Source organism: Cryptococcus neoformans (assembly GCF_000091045.1).
Source record: "Cryptococcus neoformans var. neoformans JEC21 chromosome 10 sequence".
Classification (NCBI taxonomy): Eukaryota; Fungi; Basidiomycota; class Tremellomycetes; order Tremellales; family Cryptococcaceae; genus Cryptococcus; species Cryptococcus deneoformans.
Genome location: NC_006679.1, coordinates 165,056 through 188,498, shown reverse-complemented (window position 1 = coordinate 188,498; position 23,443 = coordinate 165,056). Strand labels below are relative to the sequence as shown.

Genomic DNA, 23,443 nt, shown 5'->3' with positions numbered 1-23,443 from the left:
GACAACCAGTGAATTGCGACGACGAACGATCAGTCACTACATTCGACGAGTGGGGTAAGGATCCGAAGGGCATAAATTGGTTCGCTTGCGTATATAGCGCTGCAGGGGTAGAAGATGTTTCTCATGGGATTAAGGGATGCATAGGTCGTCAAGGAGAGCCAAACAATTTCATCGACTTCATCATACGTATAGTGCCTGGCCAGCCTCCACCGCGCGAAAAATGGCGGAAGACATCAGTTGAGCAGAACGAGTGCTGCTGTCTTCTGCCAAACTGTTGTTTTACCCATATCCAAACATAGGGGCACCACAATGAAGTACCAGCAGTTTGTCAACAGCTTCACACACCCACTCCAACACGAAGATCACACCCCTCTTCTTCGGCTTTTATCTGTTCACGGCAAGGCTGCGAAGGGCATCGCCGATACGGTCGGTGCTATTGACGTAGGTCATCTATATCCTAAATGAAAGATGTGAATACTTATGGATGTGAATAGGAGAAGCGCTTGAAGAATCCGGGGCACACGCTGCCCGATTTGTGGGATGAAATTGCTGTACGACACTGCGCATGTGTTTACGCGCTGTACAAGACCAAGGACTATACAGAAGCGTGAGTATCTTACATTAATTGCTCTACTTGAGCTATTGAAACTGAAAAACGTTAGCTTCAATCAACAAGACAAGCTACTATCCCTCTTTTATCGATGGTTTGTAGATCAATCATCATGGGTTTTGCCGGTTTTGTATATGATGCTGAGCGACTTGAGAGACCTCGCTGAGCAAGTGAGTTTTGTCGATCTCCAGAGGTAAATCAGTATTGACGCAGAGAAAAGGCCGACCAAACGATTCACGCCGAAACGGGTAAGATGCCCTCGCTTGAAATTTGCACGAGGACAGTCAGTAAGGCGTTCTCCTTGTGCGCTACCGATCGGTAAGTCTCGCTTGAGATTCCTCCTTAACCCAGATGTATGACTGATAGGATGATTTCAGACAATTTAAGGGGGAAGAATCAAGGAGACGGGGTGTTTACCACACAGCTTGTTTGACTATCAAGTGTTACTTCAAGGTTCGTCTTCTCTCCTCTCCTCATCCATACTTCTGATGGAAATCGGATGCTCACATGTGTAATAGGTCGGCAAGCCCAATCTCTGTAAAAATATTATAAGAGCAGTCGTCTCCGACCCCAAGACACCGTCTGTGGACACTGCGCCTTTACCGGATCAGGTATGTTAGCGACTTGCGTATAGGGAAATGTAATGGAAGTAGGTGCTGACAAGAAGTAAGGTTACTTGGCATTTCTACATTGGAATGTTGGCGTTTTTGAATGGAGAAGATAAGAAAGTGAGTCCCTCTTGCTGGTAATGATGATTGGAAGTTGATGAGCAAAATTATGTAGGCGGATGAAGAGCTAAGCTGGGCTTTAAAGCATTGTCCTGCTGACGCAAAGCGTAACCAAGAGTACGTCCGACGTCCATCTCCAATCTCTCCGCGCTGTTCGTACTAAATGCTCCACATAGACTAATCCTCACATATCTCATCCCTCTCCGTCTCCTACACGGCCGCTTCCCGTCTGCCTCCCTCCTTTCCCAGCACCCTCGCTTAGAACTTGTCTTCACGCCATTCATAAATGCGATCAAAAATGGGGACGTCGAAGAGTATGACCGTCGTCTCGAATGGGCCCAAGTCCGGCTGGTGGGCATGTCAGTATGGCTGGTGGTGGAGAGAGCGAGGGAGGGCTGTTTGAGGTCTCTGTTCAAGAAGGCATGGATGGCGAGTGATAAATCGACGAGGGTCCCGATAGAGACATTCAGGTTGGCATTGAAGTTGCATGGGGTGGATGTGGAGTCGGATGAGGTGGAGTGTATGGTGGCGAATATGATTTATCGAGTAAGTAATCTTTCTTCCATCCTCAAGCTTCTCTTTCTTTCGGTTGGATAAAGTTGGAGAATGGAGGCTGACGTCGTGCAGGGATATTTGAAGGGTTACATATCACACGAGAAGAAGATGGTCGTTTTGGGCAAGACGAATCCTTTCCCAAAAATGTCCACCATCGCTAGATAACATCGTTTTCTACAAAGACATGCATAACGGTCAACATATAAAAACCGTGTAGAGTATCAATAATAGGCGTTATTCTATGTACAACTTTGAAAACGTGTGGAGATGTTTACAGATGATTTGCTGATATACAAATATGGAACTGATATGGTTAGAACTTCGTGAGCAGATTTACCTCAAACGGGAGCGCGTGTTGACTCTTTTCCTCATAGCCTTCATTTTTATCAGCAGGCATGAGGTAGAGAATCAGTAATAAGGACGTACTTTAGAAATACCACTCAACAGCTTTAACAATCAATCAGCCATAGGACCTTGGCTATATCAGTAAAGAAAGCTTACATCGCTAATCTTTGGAGGTTCTTCCTCTACCGCCGCCTCTTCCACTTTCTTCTCCGCCTTGCCCTGTATCATCGTCTTTCCTCGACCTTCCCTGATCACCTTGGCCAGCTTCGATGACGGCTGTGAGGCTCGGCCCTCTTCCTCACTACCGGATCTTTCGTCCCTCTTCCGTTTGGTTGAAGGTTGGGCCTTTTTAGTCTTCTTGAGAGGCGGCCTTTCTTCTGCATCCTCCTCGTCCTTTCCCTCACTTTCGCTCTCAGTCATGTCCTTACGTTTCTTCAAGGGTTTGCTGAACATATAAGGCCGGCGAGAAGATTTGATTTCCTTAACTTGAGCTTTGGTCTTGGTCGACATGGAAGAAGCAGTGGCGGCGGTCGATGATTTCCTGCCCTTGGTAAGCTTCTTCCCACGCTTGACATCTTGCTCAGACTGCTCAGACTCAGGATTCGACTCAACATTAGGACAGGGTTCGGAAGCTTGATTATCAGTAGGGGATTCTTCATCTTCACTACTTTCCATTCTGCGGGACCTGTTTTTCCTCGCTTTCGACTGGGCTTTGATTTCAGCTTTAGTGGATTTGGCCATGGCTGCGGTCTTGCTTTTGCTGTTGGCTTTGTATTTCTTTGTTGGAGGATGGTCAGAATCAGAACGGAGGTCAGAGTTGGACTGGGAGTCAGATTCGTCAAGCTTGAATTCGGATATCTGCTTTTGCTTCTGGTTCTTGATATTGTTCTTGTCCAGCACACCTCGAATAGGCCTAAGGCCCCTCTTCTTCGTTTGTACATCCGCCTCGTCGTATTCCTCCTCAAGCTCTTGAACCTGCTCATCGTCATCCTCATCCTCACACCGGGAAATGATTTTCTTAGTTTTGGGCCTTCGCCGGTTAGTAATGTCTTTGACAGTAACAAAGGAAGGAGCAGAGCAGGCTAAGTCTACCATATTTTGCTGACAGTGTCGAGAATCTTGAGAGCGGTATTCCTCTGGCTGAAGGTTAGACTCGGATTCGCTTACTGGTGCGGCTAGATCACCCTTTTTCCGGGGAATAGAAGCCGCCTTAACCGTGCTCTTGCTGGTCGTCTGTTTGGTGAGCTTCTTCTGGGGGTCCTTGGTTTCATCTTCCGCCATAGAATCACAGTCAAAATTCATCGTATTCACGCGTTCCCTTAGCGGTTCATCGTCTGATGTGGTCGGAGGAAGAGATGGCGCTCGATTCTTAACCTTGGTCCGGATTTGCGGTTGGAGGGATGTGCGCCCTGCTTTGGTCCACGGTTCAGCTTCAGAAGGTTCCTCTTCGTCAGACGATTGTTGTGGAAAACGTTTCTTGATCAGTGCGCGGCGGGAGGTGGAAGATGGTTCTGGGATAGGTGCAATGATGGAGACGGGCAGTGCCTGCGAGAGTGGGTATCTTTCAGCTTCGGAGGGCCGAACAAGTAATGAGATGATGGACGCTCACTTCCTCTGCAACTTTGTCCTTCTTACCCCTCCAAGACTTCGTCATCCCCGCTTTCTTCCCATCCTTACCTCTATTTCCGCCATCAGATCCAAAAAGCTGCTCGTTAATGCCCCCAGTGGCGGGTGTAGGCCCCCTCGAGACTGGGGTGGCCGCTCTACCCTCCGCAATTGAACTGGCCAAAGATTTCGCGCGGCTTTTCAGCGTCGGTGCACGGATGGTGGGCGTAGCCTTGCTCTTTTCGTCAACATCTTTCTTCAATCTATTTTGGAGTAGGCTTGTACGTCGATTGGAGTTTGGAGGGGGGAGTGGTTTTGTGTCGAGTTCAGAGTCGGAGGATTCCATGGGAGGGAGCGGAGGCTTGGACTGCATAGGACGTCGAGCGGAGGAAGATCTGCTGCCTCTGCTCCCATCTATTCCCCCTCATCGTTAGCTCTGTGAAACGCGGATGAGAGTAAGAGAGGCCGGATGGGGACTCACAGGTTTTTGTAGACCTCGTCATGGGCGTGGACGTCTTACCGATAAGAACTATACCACTTTCGTCCGAATCAGCAGCCGCATCAGACCCAGCGGTCTTCCATTCCGCTTTTTTCATTTCCATCGTTCCCAATTTCTCTCCTTTTCCGGCCTTTGGTGTCTTCTCATTTCCTTCATTCTTTTTGCTCGCTCCGTGCAAAGCCAGCGCCGAATCCTTTTCTTCCTCAGCAACATCGAGGGAGACTCGTACTTTGGAAGACCTGTTAGACATGATAGATCTGGCTTTGGACAGGGGTTCGGGTTCGGAGATTTTGTTGGAATTGATCCCAGGGGAAATGGATCTCGCAAGGGATGAGAATCTGGTTTTTCGTTTACCATCGGCTCGTTTATCTGCTGGTGCAAGGGGGTCGGGCTGGGCGACCGTTGTAGCAGGGGCTTTCTTCTCGGCTTCTCCTTCGAGCGTTTGAGGCTCTGCACATATAGCCGTTAGTCATCACAAGATGTAGAGATTGCGAAGCAGAATGTACTTGGGTTCTTCGCCTTCTTCATCAAGGTTTCAAAGTCCGATGCTTCAGCTGTTTTGATACCAAACTTGACAATCGATATGCGGTCATCGAAAGAAGGTACTTGGAATTCAAAGTCTATTTGGTGATGTATCTGAATGTATCCACTGGTGGTGTGGTGCGGCCGACTTACCGGTAGACCCTCCGTCCTTCGTATTGAGACGGATAAATTCCTCGATCTCCGTATGCGCAAAGATTCTGGGTGACTCATGCTCATCATCTCCATACAGCTGTTCACAGCCATCAGCTCAGACTTGTCACTCTTTTTCTCACGAAGCAAGCCTAAGGCTTACAGTGAATCGACAGCAGTACCGGTCTGCATATAAAGCCAAATGACCATTCTTGAGGTTCTTCTTTGATTTGTGAGAGACGATCTGATCTTCGTCGTCAATGATGAAAGAGGTAAGTTGGAAGGCTTTGGGGCGAAGAAAACTATGGTCTTCAGCAAAGATGTTAATACACTTCATTAGAAGCTACAATTCACCCAGTCGAGTCAGCACAATTCCTAGGCAGAATGGCGTTCGTGTTAGAAAGGCCTACACCAGGATCCAATTTCTTATCCATTTTTCCAATAGCGCTGAATGACTCTTTAATAATATTCTTACTCCAACCTTGGTTCATCACCACATTTCTACAGGCAACGGTCCTCGGAGAATCTTTGCCAGCTGTATGGGCCGGTAGGAGGAATTGTAACGTGCTAAGGAGGTGGAGAGTGATTGAAGACGCTGGCAGGATCATGAATCAGCTTTAGCTTTGCTGAAAGAGCTGGTGTTGATGGGGCCTACATTGCGATTTCCAGAGAAGCTTCCCAATATTTGCGCTAGTGTGCTCATGAGTTTCAACAAGGGGAGAAGAATAGATGGCTTACAACCCCAGGACACTATCCTCAGAAAGAAATGTGCGGCATTCAGAATGCTCAGCGTTTACAATCGACAAGATTAGCTCTCCCAACTAATGTCATGTCAGTGTGTGATTCAAGGGATCTATGAATGTAATTACATTCGTGTGAGCCTGTGCCTGTAAGATCTTGCCTTCGGTACAGGCCTCCAAGAGTCTGACGAATAAGTCGACATGGGAAGCCACAATATGATTATTTAACTTCTTGTTTGTCTATCGCGGTAATAAGCATCAAAAGTATTTGACGTGAGTATATCTTACCAGGAGCCTGGAAAACGGTGAGCTTCCACCCTGATGTAAGATTCATTACTCACAGTTCGGTCAAAGAGACAATTACTCTCCCCGCAATATGTAATGTTCCCAGCTGGCCTTGTTGGTTTTGTCCCTCGGTTAGAAGAGTATGAGGTTCCTGGGTAGGAAACGCAGAAGGTTTGATAAAGGTCGTATAGATGTGTTTGACTAGGTTCAGTAGGAGAGCTACCGTTAAAGAAATGTCTGCCGAGCTGGTCGCTGTCTCAAACTGTTTGTCGTCGTCAGCTTCACGTTCTAGAAGTGCTATTAGGAAGAAGGGAATTGCCTCATCCTCTATCCATTCTGTTAAAGAAGTATTTTCCGATCGCAAAGTAGGGTCACCCTATCACTTTCTTATAAGCTTATTTGCCTTTACGCGAAACAGTATACTGACCAGAAGCTTTCCGAGAAGCTTGCGTCCTTTAGCCCATTTCTGGGCTCTCTTCTGCCATCCACGAGACTTGTCTTTGCTGATTTGTACATGTATCTCATTGATGTCCTCCACTGCAGCGTCTGCGCTGCTACAGGTGGCGACCATGGTTTATGAGGGCTGGAAGGAGGAAAGAGGAAGGAAGGAAGGAAGACGCGGTTGACCGGACTACAGAAGTCACTCGCGGGGGTGGAGGTGGAGGCCATTTACGTAATTGCCGAGATACCCGATGCGGTACTCCGCTGGAGTGCGTCATTAGTGGCGGATCGGCGAACCTAATCTCGAGCGCGGAGTTCTGACAGGCGCAAGCGCCCCCGCCCGCTTATAATCCACTATATTAATAATCGTCGCTGCTTACCTCTTATCTCCCATACGTACTACCCCGCATTCCCATACTACCTACACTCACAATGCGCTTCACCGCAGCCTCCCTGCTGCTCCTCCCCCTCGTGGCTCTCGCCTCGCCCATCGCCCAGCCCACCCTGGCGCCCCTCGAGGCCCCGTCAGGCGGCGACCACATCGACGACGCTTACATCGTCGTCTTCAAGAAGGGCGTTGATGCCAGCCAGATCGCCCTCCATATCGGAGAGGTCCAGGAGCTGCATGCTGCCAGCGTGAGTATCGCCATCTCCCTTTGCCACTTGATGGCGATCATCGGCCGAAGGCGTCCGTCTCTCCGCGGTCTCCTACGTGGACCCATCCTGATGGACGATAGCTGACATCTGTACAGCCTCTTCACAGCTCCTTGACTGACGATGGCGAAGTCGATGAAGGAGGTTTGAGGCACGTCTACTCCCCTCCCTCCCCAAGCTCCTCCTCTGGTTTCTTCGGTTATGGTACGTCATATATCTCATCGCGGCCACCCATCAGCCGGACGGGCCCTCGGCAGAATCCGTGCTGATCATTTGCCACCCACCCATTGCCCTGTCCTACAACAGCCGGCAAGTTTTCCCCTAGCACCCTTGACGCCATCCGAGCTGCTCCCGAGGTGGCCTATGTCGAGAAGGACCAGATCATGACCACTCTCGAGGTTCCCCGCGGCGTCGATGACGACGCGTCTGACGAGCAGGTCGAGCAGGTCGACGTTTCCGCCTCTGGTATTACCACTGAACTCGGTGCCCCCTGGGGTCTCGCCCGTATTTCCCACAGAGATAGGCTTAGCCTCTCCACTTTCCAAAAGTACCTTTACTATTCTGGGGGTGGCGACGGTGTTGTCGCTTATGTCATTGACACTGGTATTAACACTGACCACGTCGAATTCGAGGGTCGAGCCGTTTGGGGCAAGACCATTCCCAAAAATGATGTTGACAAGGATGGAAACGGTCACGGAACCCATTGCGCTGGTACTATTGGTTCTAGGAAGTACGGTGTCGCCAAGGATGTCAAGCTTGTTGCTGTCAAAGTTCTTGGTTCCAACGGTTCTGGTACTATGAGCGACGTCATCGCCGGTGTTCTGTGAGTCCAGTTATTTCTGCCTGCTTAGATCGTATGCTGATTATGCTTGTAGCTGGGCTGCTGAGCAGGCGACCGAGGACGCCGAGAGGGCTGCCCAGGAAGTCGCCACTACTGGCAAGACCAAACATAAGGGTTCCGTTGCCAACATGTCCCTTGGAGGTGGCAGGGCCAAGACTCTCGACGACGCCGTTGACGCCGCTGTCGAGGCCGGCCTCCACTTTGCCGTTGCCGCCGGAAAGTAAGTCGGTCGTCTTTTTTGTCCGTTGTATTTCTAACGAATTCTCGCAGCGACAACAAGGACGCCTGTAATTACTCCCCCGCTGCCTCCAAGTTCGCCGTCACTGTCGGTGCTTCCACCCTCGGCGATGAGCGTGCTTACTTCTCTAATCACGGCAAGTGTGTCGACATCTTTGCTCCAGGTCTCAACATTCTCTCCACCTGGATCGGCGGCAACTCCACCACAAACACCATCTCTGGTACTTCCATGGCTTCGCCCCACGTCTGCGGTCTTCTCGCTTACTTCGTCTCTATTTACGGGACTGAGTCTTTCCCTCATATTAAGAGCGACTTTAACGAGTCTCTTGCCGCTACTCGACCTTCTATCGTATCCATGGCCTATGCTCAGGCTTACGCCATGCTCCCTTCCCTAGCTCAGACCGTCCTCCCCAAGCCGGAGCTCCTACCTGTGCCCCCCAAGAATGATACTCTTACCCCCGACATGCTCAAGAAGGCGCTCGTTGGTCTTGCTACCAAAGATATGCTTAGTGACCTCCCCGAGGGGTCTCCCAACCTTTTGGCATACAACAACGCCACTCTTCCCAAGAGGAAGTAAATGATTCTCCCTGTGAATCAAGTAGGAACGGAACTTTTTTTTTGCTATTTTAAGAAAGAGACATTACAATAGAAGGGCAGAGAAGGGCGTGTGATGGAATGGCAGTGGGATTTGTTTCTCAATATACCCCGTTGCTTAAACCCAGACCGTCTTCACTTTTTTACCCGCTAGTGTACGCATCGTGTTTGAGAGTTAAGACGATTTGTATGTTATGCTAAGAATCGGAAGAGCTTATGTATCACTTTGCAATTTACTATTCTTCACTTGTTCGCCTTTTGCAATGCTTCTTGAACATAAGACCAGATAAATTCTTGCATTCATTTCCGACTTCCACCCAAAACTAGAACAAAAAGCAGGGGCATACCACGATAGGGAACGAAAACACAACTTGAATTTAATTTCGATAGACAACGTCTATTCAAGGAAAGCAGACTTTTTTTGGTGGCAAGAAAGCCGTGAACAGCGACGTATGTGATGTTATTAAAGATGAAGTAGTGATGTTAATAGAGATGAAGTTACATGAACTTAACATTGACGTCAGCTAAATTTCCTCAAGTATAGCAGACAGGAAACAACCTACCCAGCCTGTGAAACCGAAATCAGATCCAACGAATTGCCTTTTAAAGTGTCTATGGGGATCGAACGCAACCGTCTCGAGTTTGCCCGAAGTACTAGAAGGAGCTGTCGTCGCAGTTTCCAGATCCTCATTGTAGCTAATAAGCCTCGCCTGCTCTGCAATAATATCGGCGTAGTACGCCATGGGCACAAGCTAGCGTGCAGGAAGAATCAGTGGGAGTGTTTGACTTTGGGGAGCAAAGTCATGGGATGGAAGAGTGACTTACGGAGACAGACCGAGTCGCTCTCGCAAAGGAGTAACACAGGGTATTAGTAAGATTTTGTAGCGCATCGGCAGTATAACCAGCTTCGTCAGCCATAACGACGCTATGGAACATGTTAGTACGCAGAAGTCACCTGGAGAGCCGAGAGAACACTTACTAATGGGTGGGTTTAGCGGTGCCTTGCAGACCGGCATGAGCTTGTAAGTAAAAGTCAAAGTTGTGTGGCGACGTAACGCCCCTATCGACAACAGTGCCAGGTGGCAAGTTGCCAGTTCTATCCCTGTCGGCGTCGCTAGCTGCAAAGAACCTCATGGCGTGACGCTTAGCACAGATGACAAAGGTAATCTTTGGATTGTAATTGCCGCCAAGAGCCTTGCAAGCCTTCTTAATTGACTGGAGCTCCTCGTCAACACAGAAGCGGTATTGGCCTTCAGAAACACCATCCCGGTAGAAAAGAATCTTTTGAGGCTTGGCTCCAGTGTTCTTCTCAAATGTCTTGATGTGGTGTGTGATCATCTCGTCAAGGAGCTGGATGATCTCGCTATTTCACAATTCAGATCAGCAAGCAATACTTCAGAAGCGATCACATGAAGACTTACACTCGACCGCCCTGTTCAGTGACACAACCAGCAAAGTAATTGTTCTCGCCATTGATGGAAGCAACAGTAGCAGCGATAGACGGGTAAAGAACTCGTCCACGGGAAGGAGGATGCGTGACCTGAGTTCATCGTCAGTTGTAGATTCTTGAAAATAACTTTTACTTACATCGGCACCGCAAAGCATAGTAGTCTTGTCGACCTACATATAGAAATTAGTAAAAGAACGAGAGCTACTAAGGTGAAGCGTACATTGTGCTTGACCTGGTGAGTGACACCACCAAGCTTGCAATGAACTTTCATCGCGACATTACCACAGTACTGCGCATATTTATCAGCAAAAACATTCCTGAAAACCGAAGTAATGTTGACACACTTGGTCAATGCCTCGGTCACTCTTGATTTTCGCAGACTGTAAACATTGAGTCACAACAGGCTTGAAAAGGCCTTCAGCACCAACAGACTTGATAGTCTGGTAGATGCTGGCCTCCTTTCTGGGGAGGATACAAAGAATGATTTGAGGGTTGACCTTTGAATCGGCGAACGCAGCCTTGGCAGCTTGTTGGAGAGCAGGCTTGACTCCCATGTTAGGTCCGCCTGCGTTGGGATTAAGCTGCAACAGAGCAGGGCGCCTGTTTTGCACGGGACATCCGTACTGCACGAGTACGCCGGTAAAGCTAACGATAAGTCAGTAAGTGTCATCAACTCTCTTTCCGGCAATCGCTTACTAATTGATGAATTTTTCTGATGAACCATCTGTCAGCAAGATGCGTTGATCTGATTGAATGAAGATGTCTTACGAAGGTCTGGGACAGTGCATCGCTCGTCGAAAGATACGACAGCCCAAGAAGTAAGAGGTTTGCCGGCCTTGTTGAACTTGACACCCTTAAGATTCCAGCCCCTTCAATCAAGCGCACAATCAGACCCCAATATATCATCTAAAAGAAAGGAAAGCTACTTACCCAAAGTTGGCTCTCAAGGACTGGTTACCGGCATAGTTGATGGCAGGAGGGGCAAGCACACGGGCAGGGACGCTCATCATTTGGGTTTGCACCTGGAGGTGCCAAGCCTTGAGCTTGGGAAGATTTTCATAGTTGAGCTTCTGTCTCCAGCCTTGGACTATTGGAAGGATTAGCACATTATGTCACTTGAGATATATATGACCATTTACTGGAGCCCTGCCGAAGGCTAGGGGGTTTAGCAGCTTCCTTGATGATTTCTGCCGTCTGGTCGGGAGTGATCTTCATCATAGGAATAGCGTTGAAAGGCTCAAGCCTGACAAACTCCATAGGCACAAAGTTCTTGCCGTACTGGATACAAGGAAGTCGAGGACGGGTGACCTTGATGTTATACTGTTCCTGGAAGTACTGAGCAACAGAAACGGTGCGGTCGGGTTGACCGTCCTTCCCGTTAAGAGTAAACTTGATACCTTCGGCTGGCTGGGAAGTAAGGCGGGCAATGGCAAAGATGCGTTCAGTCTTTCGGTGGGTAACGGTGAACTTGGCACTTCTCAACAAGTCGCTTAGCTTCCTGATCTGAAGCGGATTGAGTTCTTGAATAGGGCGAACGGGACCGGGAGCTCCGCCATGGAAGCCACCACGAGGACCGCCACGGCCACCTCGACCACCCCGACCACCACCAGCGCCCGCAAGACCGAGGATCTTGGGGGCAACATCGACGAGCATTCCAGGCTCGATAAAGGCAGAAGTAGCATTGTCAAGTTGGACAGCGGGATAGCCCGAAGAAGTCCAACGGAAGGATTGCTTGAAACCCCTGTAGACGACAGCGCCGCCCGAGATAGCGACACCGTCCTCCTCGGTGAAGAACTTTCGGCCAGCTGCACCATGCATGGAGAAGCGCTTAGCAGCGTCCTGCCGAAGGAGAACGTTAACAGATTGGACAGCACGAAGCATAACGTCACGAGTCTGCTCGGTTTGCTTGTCGCCTTTGGAGTAGCTGATGATAGTGTCCAAGTCAATTTGGCAATTGTCGGCAGCCTGAATAACGGCCTTGAACCGACGTCTATCGTCGGTAGGGACAATACCATCCTCCTTGAGACCAACGATGATCTCCAACTGTAAAGAAGCAGGTTAATGGGGATTTACATCCGATTTGGATACAAAATGACTGACCTTTCCATCCTTCAGATCAAGAACGTGAGGAGTGTAGAAGTTCTTCTGCTGGTCAAAGGCAGCGGATTCAAGCGCAGTTTTAAGGGGGCCAGTGGCTTCTTGGACCATTTGGTCCCAGATCTTCTGGAGAAGTGGCCTTGGCTTCCTAATTTTGCACATCGAGGTCAGCACCTTTCAGCTTGATCAGGCTTAGAGCAGGAGGAGAGGAGACAGAAGAAATGACCTACTTGGCCTCCTTGGTTTTCACCACGGGATTGATTTCGATGTCGTAATGACTGACAAAAGTCAGTTGTTGGCACCGGTCCTATCTACCGGTACTTACTAGACGACAGCGTCGGACTTGTCGAAGCGAGCAGCGAACATGTTCGCGAAGACGTTGATAGCCTTACCGGACGTACCGAAGCCTAAAAGAGGTCAGTACGTCAGCTAGTTAAGGGGTCCTATACAACGCTTGATACTTACCAGGACGAATGGGGCAGCCTATACATCGTTTTTGGAAGCCATACATAAATCAGATCTCTCAGCAAATATAGTAATTTCAGGCTTACCATCGAGAGTCTCAAGCCCGATGCTGGGGGGAGCATTAACAGCCATCTTGCCGACAGAGGATTCCTTCGACCAGTTCAAAGGTTAGCCACTGGTCCAACAGTCGCCTACGGCTGCATTGCGTAGGTAGAACGGAGATCAGGCTCACGTGAATGTTGTGGTGAACGGCTCAGTACTTCTTATGCCGATAGAAAGCGGTTTGTCGTTGCAGGGATCTAGTGTATGAGAGAGGGAGAGGATGCTGATGGGAGCAGGGCGAATGCAGTCCAGGTGATAGGTTATGGAGTGATACAATGGGTGGCGAATTGAGAAGATGAGCAAGGTAGGAAGGGATTTGTGCTACACTCACCTGCGCTATACTTTACCCACCATGTATGTGGGAGGGTGACGTGTGGGACTCTGCTGATCTTTGCAGCGGCGGACAAACAAAAGGACATCGCGCAATCCCCCACGCACGGACAATAGAACAATCCCCAACAGGCTCGGATCCACCCGGCCACGGCCGATAAACTCTGTTAAGCTTCCCACAGTCACCAGATCATCGCCAGGCACAGTTCGGCGATCTAGGCACACTGGCCATGAAGGAGAGCCGGAAACCCTTGAGCGGCGGTGGCCGACAAGGTCTCTTCCCCTTCGGCAGCTGCAGTGTGTGACGACGTAAACATTCCTATAAACATACCATACGCCAGTCGTTCCCCATCATTACCCGTCCTGCAATCTAATATCAGCCCATAGGGAGAAAGGTAATGGAGCTCCCACCAAATATCGTCCTCACGCCCACTTCATTCCCCGTCTACCGCCGCCGCCTCCTGGCCCACCTATCTATCCACGCGCCCCACCTCGCCTCCCACCTCCTCCACGGCCCCGCCGAACCATATCGTAAGCCCGAAGACTCTCTCGTCCACCTTGTAGAATCTGCCCTCTTCCATCCACACGGCCAGTCTGCGGGCGACCAACCTCCTTGTGCACTGGTGAGCACGACCGGCTTCAAGGTCTGCGGCATCCAGCTTGAAGAGTGGGATGATTGGGCGCGTAACGAACTCGCTCTGAGAGACGTGTTCAAAATGACATTTGGAAGGGAAATGTGGGATCGGTTAGGGAGAATGTGGAGTACGAAGGAGATTTGGGAAGTGCTGGAAAGCGAGTATATGCCGTCGCCGATTGAACGGCAGTCCCAGATAGTGTATTACCTGCGTTCGTCGCGTTTACCTTCCTCCGCTACTCAGGATGATATGCTCAAGCTATGGGAGACCTTCAATGCTCTTGTTATTGAAGCAAGGGATGCGGGGCTGTATATGAAGGAAAAGGAAGTAATGGACAGGTTTCTCATGGCGATCGGTAAAGGAGATTTGGCAGAATCCGTAAAGCAGCAATTTTACGGATTGTCAGATTGGGTCGTTGGAAGTGGGAGATGGAAGGGCCTGCGAAGGATTTTGAAAAAGCAATTCTCCCCTATCCTTCTACTGGAAACTTTAGAAGACATTCATTCGCCTGACGAAACGGACGAAAGGTTAAGCGGTCCAACCAGAGGAAGAGCCGTTCTTGCAGAAAAGGATCTCAACGGGCAAAATCGGACCATGGAACACCATCATCAGTGCAACAGAACGGAACGCCAGAGGAAAGATTCATTGGATGTGATACTAACATGATTACAGTAGGTTTGCATACCTTTTTCTACTTGAGTTGGCCGTTAGATACTCATCAACGTGATGATTCACAAGGTGGCCCGTCAATGCTCGTTCCGGCCCCATTCTCTACCTGCATCAAAATTTGTGTATCTCTTCTTGGATCCACCGCTCCTTTTTCAACTCTTCAAGTTCAGTGTACTTTCCTCTGGATCTCATCTTCTCTCCATTTTCCCAGTCTGTCAACCCACACCCACGAAAGTCCTCTCCCCTGACATGAACACGTCTGTCTACCTGAATGTCCCATTTCACATTACCAAGTGAATACAACATCTATTCCGCCCTCAGCATACATATCGAATCCCAAGGATCAACACACTCAAGACCTTATGGATGGCGGATAAAATGGATCAGGCAATCAACTCAAGCAACACTCAAGGAAGGAAAAACCCACAGTAGTCATGTGCATATGCGGCGTAACGAACAGTGAAGACTAGGGAGGATTCAAATGTACAAACTATTAGAACATGAGATATGTGTCATGAGGTCACAGGGCGCTTGTGATATAAATCTTTATAGATATACATATGGATTAAATCTATACTCTAAAGCGCTTTCACGAAGCAATGACGCGAAGCTAATTAATAGATGATACGAAGAACTGAAAATGTCCCAGATACAGTAGAAGATACCCAACAAATAGACCCAACTATCACCAAACCCTGGCCGATCGAAATCAAATTCCCATTCGATCAACTGATGGAATTAGACCTTGTCTGCGCTGTCCATCTCGTTCTCGCCAACTTCCTTGTTATGCTGATTAATACTTTGTCTTCGGAAGAGCCATGTACCAAGAGAGATGGTGATAAAGTTGAGGGCGACCCAGGCAACGAGGATACCCATATTCTGGCCGATTTCGTTCTTGGTGTTGAAGATGATCTAAGAGGATGGCAAGAGTCAGCATGCTGGCGACATGACGTAGCAAAAGCAGTGAAAAGAGGTCAAGACTTACAGTTCGAACAATATGGTTACAGTTGTAGAAGGGCATGGCGACACCGTATCGGTAGATCCAAGGCTGCAACTCTTGGGGCAAGCTGACGACGGACACATTGACGATAATGAGGGGCACAAGGAAGAACGCCATAAACTTGGGACCGAGCACGGTAATCGCGGCCTCGGTAGAGAGACCAACAGCGGACATACCCAAGAAAAGAGCGAACCACCAGAGGAAGAAACCGCCCGCATAAGTGTAGTGCGCGCCAAAGTCGATTTTAAAGGGCAAGTTGACCATGCAGAAGAAGAAGGATACGGGGAAATAGAGACAGATAGGGGAGACAAGTCGGTAGATGATGTAGGCTCGAGTGGTGAGGAAGGGGGCGATGATTTCACGGACAGCATTGTTGGTCATGGTCATGATGAAAGAGAAGATGAGCATGTAAATAAGACCGACGAGGGTAATAGCCTGAGCGACGGGCTGGTTGTAAGGCCTAAGGTTATTCAACGTATACCATACATCGTTGGTGATTGTCGTAGGCGCCTGAGCGACGAGGCTGAGAGCAGTGGCGTTGTTGACGTTGGCTTGGAGGTAGGTAGCTGCGCTCTGAGCATTGTACTGGAAACAAAGCTGACCCAAAACTTCCTGGACGAAAGGAAGGAGATAGCTGTTGATAGCAGTTTCCTGCCTAGCTTGCGCGTAGAAAACATCGATGACAGACGGTCCGCTCCAGCTAGAATTACCGTTTTCTCTAGCAGATACAAGGGCATCGGAGACGCCAGCATTGATGACAATGGAAGCCCAAACACCTTCCTCGACTACATCATGAGCGACATCGTCGGCGGTAGGAAATTCAGAGGGATCTGTTACAAAGTAGTTGAGGTTGGTTTGAGAAAGGAGACCTTGAGAAAAGGTTTGGCCGATTTCACCGCCGTCTCGGTCGATGATTCTAACGGTCAATTTGTCGGTATATCTGTTGGATTTCCACACTGCGCTCTAAAAGTCAACTATTGTCCACCAAGCAACAATTCCTAATACCCACAAGAACCCCAATAGAAGGGGAGACATAACCACATGATAATAGTGGTAATCACAATGGTACCACCCAAAATCTTAAAGGCAATTTTCCTGAACATGGCCATCTCCGGGTCCCAAACTGTACTTTTATCAGCATCTAGCAGATCAATCGAAGAAGTATCAATACTCACAGCTATATTTGAACTTCTCCAATTTTGGCTTGCCTCCTCCAGGTTCCGCGGCAGCAACTCCAGCGGCAGGAGTCAAGTTGTTTGTCGCTTTAGCCTCTGGAGCGTGGAATTCGCTCGCTTTCGGTACGTCCTCTACATCCAAACTCTTCTCCTCGCCAGAGGAATTCCTGAAAGTCTTGCCAGACTGACCAGTCCCAGCTCGACTTCTAACCTTCTCCTCATTTCCATACTCCTGATCATCAGGAGCGAAAGGCTCGGGCGCTGAAGGGCCTGGGACATTCTCGTTGCGCCCATCTGCGTCAGATCGAGCATTGGAGGTAAATTGAGAGGACATTATGGACTTGGCTCGGAGTGTCGGTGAGGGAGTGCCGAAATGATATCGTTATCGTTGGTGGATGTTGCAGTACGAGACCGGGGCGATAGCTGTAGTATATATCGGTTTTGGGCAGTTAGATCAGACGCTGCGGGACCGTGATATATAGAGCACGCTTGCGGTGGCTTGCTAAGCAAGTCCGTTTTGAATGTCTGGAAGAGGCAAAATAGTAAGACGGAGAGGGAGGAGTACTCAGCCTCCGAACTGATTATTAAATACGATACAAATATATTCGCTCTTCTCTCGTGCTGGTGCGGCCACCGAAGACCGAAGCCCATTAATAATGTACATCAGGCGAAGTGAGCGCATTATTTTGTAATGCAGACCGCATTGCTAATACTCCGCCTGAAGGCGGGATTAGATGGCTCGGAGGAGTTGTAAATGAGTCTGGCTAGTAGAAAAATGACGCAGTCCACACCCGCCTCGGTCAGTGTTAAAATGGGGAACACCGAGCTCCCCTCGGTTTTGTCCTCGGTTGTTGTAAGTGCCAAGCCTCAGACAGCCTCCACTCTGTATCTGTTTTCATCCGGCTTACGTATGTATTATGTATCTCGGGCCTCCGGCTATCAGTGGGGGTAACCGTGCCTTATCGCAGCTGCCGGGCGGGGGCCCTTCTTCACACTTCATGCTTCGCCGATTCTTGCGAGCTTCGTCGGTGCAGGCGTGCGTTGTGTTGCTTTATCATATGGCTCGATGAGTCCGCCAGTATTGGAGCTGGACCTTTTATTCGTGCTTTATAAGTGATCCTTGTTTATTGTATGCTTATGAAGCAGCAGGAAAAAGCAACAAAGGCATTTCTACGTTGCACATCTTCATTTGGGTGAGTTCAGTTGTTCCAGTTCTAGTTTGCGTCCGGATTTGACTCGAGAAGATGACCTCCTTTCTTTGGCGCTTTGCTCTTGTTCATTCAAAATATCCATTCAAGGAACAGTTGAATTCAAATATACCAAAATGTCGCTCAAAACACTTTGGTATGGTAGATGCGCTCCTCCATTTTCTCTCTCCTCCCTCATGAAATCCCTTCCTTACTCCTTTTCCCAGACTTTGCAGAACTAATTACAGAAACGACACATGTAAACAGGGCTTTCCCCGTTTACACTGAATTAAATTGAATACTTTCACGGAATCACGCCAACACACAGTCCGCCCTTCATGACTTTACCAATGCCAAGGAGACTCCAGCGCCCAAGTGACCTAATGATGTCCGTTGATTCCGTCGGCGTGAACCCCCTCAACATTGCTCAAAGCAGCATCGGCCCTGGCCAAATCATTTTCGGAGAGCTTCCTACCGCCAGAAGGGGTAGCGTTACCAGAGATGGCAGAAGCGAGAGAGTCGGAGCGTTTACGGGGCTTCATGACGAGAGGGAAAGGATAATGGTTCTCGTCATCATCATCGTTGATGCCTTTCCAGCCTGAAGATTTGTTAACTCATTGTCATCACATATGGGGAAGATGGAAAAGGAAAACTCACTCTTAGCACCCATGTAGTCTTGAGTAGAAAGATGTTCCATCTCTTCAGTCAAAGTGGCATAATCCCCAGGAGTCATCATCCCAGTCCTCATCCTCGGGCTCGCAGGCGCAGAGAGCGGCGCGCCAACCTTTTGCACACCAGTGAAGTCGGGCTCATCATCATTAAATGAGTCGGGGTAAGCTCGCCTCAAAGCCAATTGACGAGCCTTGGCGTACTCGAGACCGAGGGACTTCCAGTCCAGCAACTCGCTCAGGCGTTCAGTACGGTTACGCTGGTTGATACGCTGTCTTCTGGATTTGGTGGTGAAAGAGAGCAGCTGGCCGGTGAGCTGGTCGACAGATTCTTCGATACCTTGACCTCGTCGGTCGACAATGTAACAACCGTAGTCCTACAATACAAGTTAGTGAGCCAGAAGTAAAAGGAAAAAAAGGTGGGGGATTGACTTACCTCGGGAGACTCCAGGAGGTCTTCCATAAAGCAACCGAAACCGGACAAGTTGGTAGTGATGTTGGGAATACCCATGACAGTACACTCGGCGGGGGTATAACCGAAGGGCTCGTCTTGCAAGACATGTCAGCTTCATCTTCTTCTACAGTCACCAAATACACTCACAGTAACTAGGGAAAACACCCAAGTGACAACCCCTAACAAACTCTTCATAATCCAGACCCAAGATGGGGTTGTTACTGTTCAAGAATTCGGGGTGGAAGATAACCTTGACCCTGTCTTCGGGCCTGTTGAACAACTGTACCCTCCTGAGCTGGTTCAAAATAGGGTCATTTGCGTCATCCGCCATATTGTGCGTGACGATAGGCGGCAGAGAGTTTCGCTTCAGGGCGAACACCCTTCGCTTGAGCAAAACCCTGTCCTCGTTGGAGAGCAAATCTTCAGGATTAGGAACCTCTGTACCGTGCTCGCCAGAGTATCGACAGGCGTGTTCAAAGATTCGCTTGCTGATACGATTGGTCACTTGCTCGACACAGTCCTTGAGCTGGGAGGTGACAGCTTGACCTTTGAGAGCTTCGATAGTGTAAGAGTTGGTAGCGGCGGGCATGATGATGAATGCGACGACGGTGGTCTTGGAGCCCATCTTCTTCAAGCGATGATTCAACCCTGGACTTTATTTAGTTTCGCCTTTCAGCCTCTTTCAGTATAACTTACGAGCTAAACTTTCAATGAACATGTCGACACCCTTGTTCCTGAACTCGTAACGACCAGCAGTGAACATGTAAATGGTGTTGTCCAGGTCAAAGTCATAGTGACCATAGAAATGACCACGAATGAATTCGTTGATCTTCTCCTTGGACTGAACATGCAAATTCTGGAATTCGTGCATGGCGGCAAACTTGACAACGTTGAGACCGTTGGGGAGGACACCATCTGTAGTGCGGTTAGCAAAAGGCATGGCGACCAGAATTCACAAACGTACCAGGCTTCCTCTTCAACAAGTGTTCGCTCTCAAACGCGGTAATGTGGCTGACGGTGGTGAACACATCGGCGCAGTGTGCAGAAGACCTTTCGATACAGTAACGGTGGTAGATACCCCGCTTACCAGCTTCATGATCAACGTCAAAGTACTGCAAGTTGTTGTAAAAGTCGACACTGCCAGCACAGAGGTAACGACCCAAAAGAGTCGCGTGGGTGGTGAAGATGGTGGTGACGTCAATGTGTCGCTTCCTACAAAGAGGGATGGCTAAACCGGCTTGCCATTCATGGAAGTGGGCAACGATGGCGTTGTCGGTTTCGCGAGCAGCGAACTTGTGATCAGAGTTAGCGTGGAGAAACCTTGTGGGAGGGAGGAGCGGCGTACCTCGCCGAGGAACCAGGCGACCATGTAGCCAAAGACGATAGTTTCGTTGGTCTCGTGATCATTTGGAGGCGAGGGGATACCGGCAAGGTTCCAGAGGTCACCCTTCCATTCGTCCATACTACCTGGACGGTCAGCCATCTTCCCTCAGCACGGAGAAATTGCTTGATTTACCGGTCGTAACAAGACCCCGTGTCAAAGAGCAACACTCTAGGGGCGCCTTCAATAAGCCATCGGCCGTAAAGAAGCTTGACGCCGCGCTCCTGCATAGACCTGAGAGCATCTCCGAACGGTCCCGGTCCACTAGGTATTTGTCAGCTCCCGCCCCTTATCTTTTGCTTAGTATCAGTAACTCACGGCTCCTCGGCTTCGACTTCTACAGGAGCAGATTTATAAGACAAGGGGCCAATCAAACATAAGCTGGAAGTAATATTAGCTCTGGCCCCCTCGAATTCTGCTCGAGGGACAGACTCACCGGTCACCGTATTCTCTGACAGTAACAGGCACCTTGGTCTTGATGACGGTGTAAATACCTCCGACCTTGTTGGCAACTTCCCAAGCAGCCTCAAAAAGGAACGGGTTGTGGACGGAACGAGGCATGACGGATACAGGTTATTGAATGAGGTAGAGTTGTGGGAGGATATATAGATGGGCAGTAGTTAATTGGTTGGAGAGGATTACTTTTCTTTACGCTCTGGATGGAAGAGAGTCAGCGGCTGCTTTCAGAGGAAGGATGAGATGGAAGAGAGGAGACGGGAGAGAGAGCGGAGTAGAGGGCGTCCCTTCACCCAACGGTAGTAACGGGGCACAACACAATACGGACCTGAGCCAAAGGCGGTCTTCCACTGGCTGAGACAAGCTGGATTTTCCCGATGTTTTGCGAAGCGGTAGATGGGAGGAAAAGAAGAAGGGGAGGAAGAGATGATAGAGAAGAGGAGGAATTGGGGATGCAGGATGCAGGACACAACAGGTATTCGTATACGGGAGCCAGGGTAAATGACTTCCCAATGCGGTATTGAAGAGCGGAGTTGTTCCTGAAAGGGGGAACGGAGGACAGGAGATGGATGGAAGACGGACTCACCGTGGTGTCGAGCAGGGGATGTGGGGAAGAGGCGAGGTCTGTGCTCCCAGCAGCTGTAGGAATGTGGAGGAGAAGGCAGAGGAGACAGCGGTATACATAGCAGAAGAATGACGAGTGGGGCCGGGGTGCTTGTCTGACAGCCGTTTATTGCCTGATTAGGTAATGCTCCGCTGTCTCCAGAGGGCCCCGTAACCAAAGACGTCATCCCACACACAACCATCTCTTGCCGCAGAGCTAATTAGCGTCCCACTTATGTCCCCACATTCCGGCGGGGCGCACTAATTAATCGTCGTTCTCCCGGTGGCTGGCGCCGACTTACACACTACTGCAGGGATTATTGACGTTCCTTTATCAGTAGCTTCGATCGTACGTATCCAGCAATGTTAGTCCTTGGAAGCGCCCACAGTACAACATCATGATGCAGAAATAATGATGGATGTCAATCTATCTATTCGTCCTCTATCTGCACCAGGCTAATCCTACCAACTGCCAACAAGAGGGATCTTGCGCCAGCGACTTTGCTTAGTCTCCGCTTCCACCTTCTCCGACGCAACCACCGTCTCCTCCGCTTGTGTTGAACTCCTCTCAATCGCATCTACCGTTTCTCCACTGACTCCTCCCCAATCGTTCTTCTTCTCCATTGACTTGAGCTCCTCCCTATCCCACGCTCTGCCCAGCATCTCTTCAATCTCCCATTTCAACCCTTCTTCCGAACGTTTCAACCCGAAATCAAGCACAAATCCAATTCCCTTGTACCTCCAGTCCACATAAAATGCTGGCAGATACCTCCTTTCCTCGCTCTTTTCCACTAATCCTTCCCGTCTGGAAACAAGTCGCACCAGAGTTTTTTTAGGTTGATAAACCTTCTCCACCAACGCCGGCCGCTGTCCCTTCCGCAGACCTTCGCGAACGGCAAGCACATACTCCTTCACAGCTCGAGATCCTTCCTGCCATATCCCACCCAACCTCCTCCCCTGTCTTCCACCGTGCCCAGCTACAGAGGTAGTATTCCTTTCCATCTCTAAAGCCTTGCTCATTTCTCTGTAACCGACGAGACAGGGATCCCAGATCTGGCCCGCGTTGAGGGTGAGCCATGTTCGATTTGGGACTGGGGCGTCTAGAGGGAGGGAAGAAAGTGGTTGGATTTGGTTGCTCTGCAATGACGGAGAAGAATGTTTGAGGAAGGGCGAGTTGGGCGATGAGGAGAGGAAGAGGATCGTAGCCTGTAGAGAGTGCTTCTCATTAGCATCGCAGCAGTAACTTTATATGAGAGCGACATACCAAAGTAAGACAGTATCCACAAGGCTTGATACGAAGCAGTACTGCTATACCAAGACATGCAAGGAATATAGGAGGTGATGCCTTTGGTGAAAAATTAGAATGTCAACACCACGTTCAAACAGGTGCCTTTGCGCGGACGCTATGGACACTATGGACGTTATGGAGCAATTAATCACTCACAGATAGGGGGAATACAAGAACATATACCAACATATGCTTGATACACATCATCTTGGGCAATTTACTTCAGCGTGTTCAAGTTATACTGTCCGATTATAAGATTGCTGATGTACAAAAGATGTTGATTTATAGGTAATGCTGCAGCAGACAACTGCAGGGATTCTCTCTGCCCGAGCGTTCAGTACCGAGAAGGTGTTATACTCGACCTGTGAGGAAGCTGTGGTATGCAGGATTGAATGGAATAATCGAGTTAGCTTGGATAAATGGAGAGAAAAGACGAAAATGAAAGAGGAGCAACGAAGCGAACTTTCTTTGCTCGCAATCGTCTGGGCCGATGCAGTAGATTGTAATATTCCCACGATGATCTAGTGCCTGGAGCACTCGCGGCTTTGATACGTCCACTATGATTATTTGCACACCGTGACTCTTTGGTACATTTATTGCTTTTCTATGCTATACTTGCTTTTGAATACGGACTTTTGAACCTCGAAGGATGTTAGTCAAAGCTGCCGAACCAGACG

General features: G+C 49.3%; 8 protein-coding genes across 9 annotated transcripts; 3 read left to right on the top strand and 5 right to left on the bottom strand.

The window, feature by feature from the left end:
- The first annotated feature begins 255 nt into the window (after positions 1-255).
- CNJ00640 (adaptation to pheromone during conjugation with cellular fusion-related protein, putative) lies at positions 256-2,155 on the top strand. Its single transcript, XM_567317.2, has 10 exons — positions 256-441; positions 495-607; positions 663-780; positions 831-928; positions 988-1,063; positions 1,129-1,221; positions 1,282-1,338; positions 1,394-1,455; positions 1,515-1,884; positions 1,966-2,155. Exons 1-10 carry the CDS (start codon positions 310-312, stop codon positions 2,056-2,058), a joined length of 1,212 nt encoding a protein of 403 aa, XP_567317.1. The 5' UTR covers positions 256-309; the 3' UTR covers positions 2,059-2,155.
- Positions 2,114-6,695, bottom strand: CNJ00630 (hypothetical protein). Of its 2 annotated transcripts, XM_024657923.1 has the most exons (16): positions 6,467-6,695; positions 6,359-6,415; positions 6,096-6,301; positions 6,043-6,049; positions 5,884-5,994; positions 5,753-5,835; positions 5,670-5,704; positions 5,425-5,609; positions 5,178-5,357; positions 5,018-5,114; positions 4,849-4,962; positions 4,325-4,792; positions 3,848-4,257; positions 2,395-3,783; positions 2,320-2,340; positions 2,114-2,268 (listed from the first exon to the last, which is right to left on the bottom strand). In XM_024657923.1, exons 1-16 carry the CDS (start codon positions 6,608-6,610, stop codon positions 2,227-2,229), a joined length of 3,549 nt encoding a protein of 1,182 aa, XP_024513605.1. In that variant the 5' UTR covers positions 6,611-6,695; the 3' UTR covers positions 2,114-2,226. The 2 variants fall into 2 exon arrangements, with proteins under 2 accessions (XP_024513605.1, XP_024514436.1); XM_024658755.1 differs by having other exon boundaries at positions 2,114-2,340.
- Positions 6,696-6,869: 174 nt separating this feature from the next.
- CNJ00620 (serine-type endopeptidase, putative) lies at positions 6,870-9,040 on the top strand. The gene is made up of 5 exons (XM_567315.2): positions 6,870-7,116; positions 7,233-7,338; positions 7,441-7,957; positions 8,010-8,195; positions 8,246-9,040. Exons 1-5 carry the CDS (start codon positions 6,913-6,915, stop codon positions 8,787-8,789), a joined length of 1,557 nt encoding a protein of 518 aa, XP_567315.1. The 5' UTR covers positions 6,870-6,912; the 3' UTR covers positions 8,790-9,040.
- Positions 9,041-9,086: 46 nt separating this feature from the next.
- On the bottom strand, positions 9,087-13,362 carry CNJ00610 (Argonaute-like protein, putative). Its single transcript, XM_567314.2, has 19 exons — positions 13,252-13,362; positions 13,051-13,143; positions 12,905-12,968; positions 12,819-12,836; positions 12,679-12,760; positions 12,584-12,631; positions 12,357-12,501; positions 11,396-12,299; positions 11,187-11,343; positions 11,025-11,125; positions 10,953-10,968; positions 10,601-10,901; positions 10,477-10,545; positions 10,394-10,426; positions 10,228-10,346; positions 9,786-10,169; positions 9,632-9,731; positions 9,370-9,558; positions 9,087-9,313 (listed from the first exon to the last, which is right to left on the bottom strand). The coding sequence occupies exons 3-19, from the start codon at positions 12,948-12,950 to the stop codon at positions 9,305-9,307; spliced, it is 2,721 nt and encodes a 906-aa protein (XP_567314.1). The 5' UTR covers positions 12,951-12,968; positions 13,051-13,143; positions 13,252-13,362; the 3' UTR covers positions 9,087-9,304.
- Positions 13,363-13,599: 237 nt separating this feature from the next.
- CNJ00605 (hypothetical protein) lies at positions 13,600-15,081 on the top strand. The gene has a single exon (XM_024658753.1). The coding sequence runs from the start codon at positions 13,649-13,651 to the stop codon at positions 14,549-14,551; it is 903 nt and encodes a 300-aa protein (XP_024514435.1). The 5' UTR covers positions 13,600-13,648; the 3' UTR covers positions 14,552-15,081.
- A 59-nt stretch (positions 15,082-15,140) lies between these two features.
- On the bottom strand, positions 15,141-17,500 carry CNJ00600 (response to drug-related protein, putative). The gene is made up of 4 exons (XM_567313.1): positions 16,730-17,500; positions 16,564-16,677; positions 15,540-16,510; positions 15,141-15,466 (listed from the first exon to the last, which is right to left on the bottom strand). Exons 1-4 carry the CDS (start codon positions 17,061-17,063, stop codon positions 15,293-15,295), a joined length of 1,593 nt encoding a protein of 530 aa, XP_567313.1. The 5' UTR covers positions 17,064-17,500; the 3' UTR covers positions 15,141-15,292.
- Positions 17,501-17,924: 424 nt separating this feature from the next.
- Positions 17,925-21,519, bottom strand: CNJ00590 (glycogen (starch) synthase, putative). Its single transcript, XM_567312.1, has 11 exons — positions 21,462-21,519; positions 20,856-21,074; positions 20,738-20,800; positions 20,555-20,683; positions 20,384-20,501; positions 20,003-20,330; positions 19,735-19,953; positions 19,186-19,686; positions 19,021-19,133; positions 18,574-18,961; positions 17,925-18,514 (listed from the first exon to the last, which is right to left on the bottom strand). The coding sequence occupies exons 2-11, from the start codon at positions 20,978-20,980 to the stop codon at positions 18,297-18,299; spliced, it is 2,202 nt and encodes a 733-aa protein (XP_567312.1). The 5' UTR covers positions 20,981-21,074; positions 21,462-21,519; the 3' UTR covers positions 17,925-18,296.
- Positions 21,520-21,860: 341 nt separating this feature from the next.
- On the bottom strand, positions 21,861-23,180 carry CNJ00585 (hypothetical protein). Its single transcript, XM_024658752.1, has 3 exons — positions 22,923-23,180; positions 22,743-22,823; positions 21,861-22,684 (listed from the first exon to the last, which is right to left on the bottom strand). Exons 1-3 carry the CDS (start codon positions 22,971-22,973, stop codon positions 21,941-21,943), a joined length of 876 nt encoding a protein of 291 aa, XP_024514434.1. The 5' UTR covers positions 22,974-23,180; the 3' UTR covers positions 21,861-21,940.
- Between the last annotated feature and the right edge of the window lie 263 nt (positions 23,181-23,443).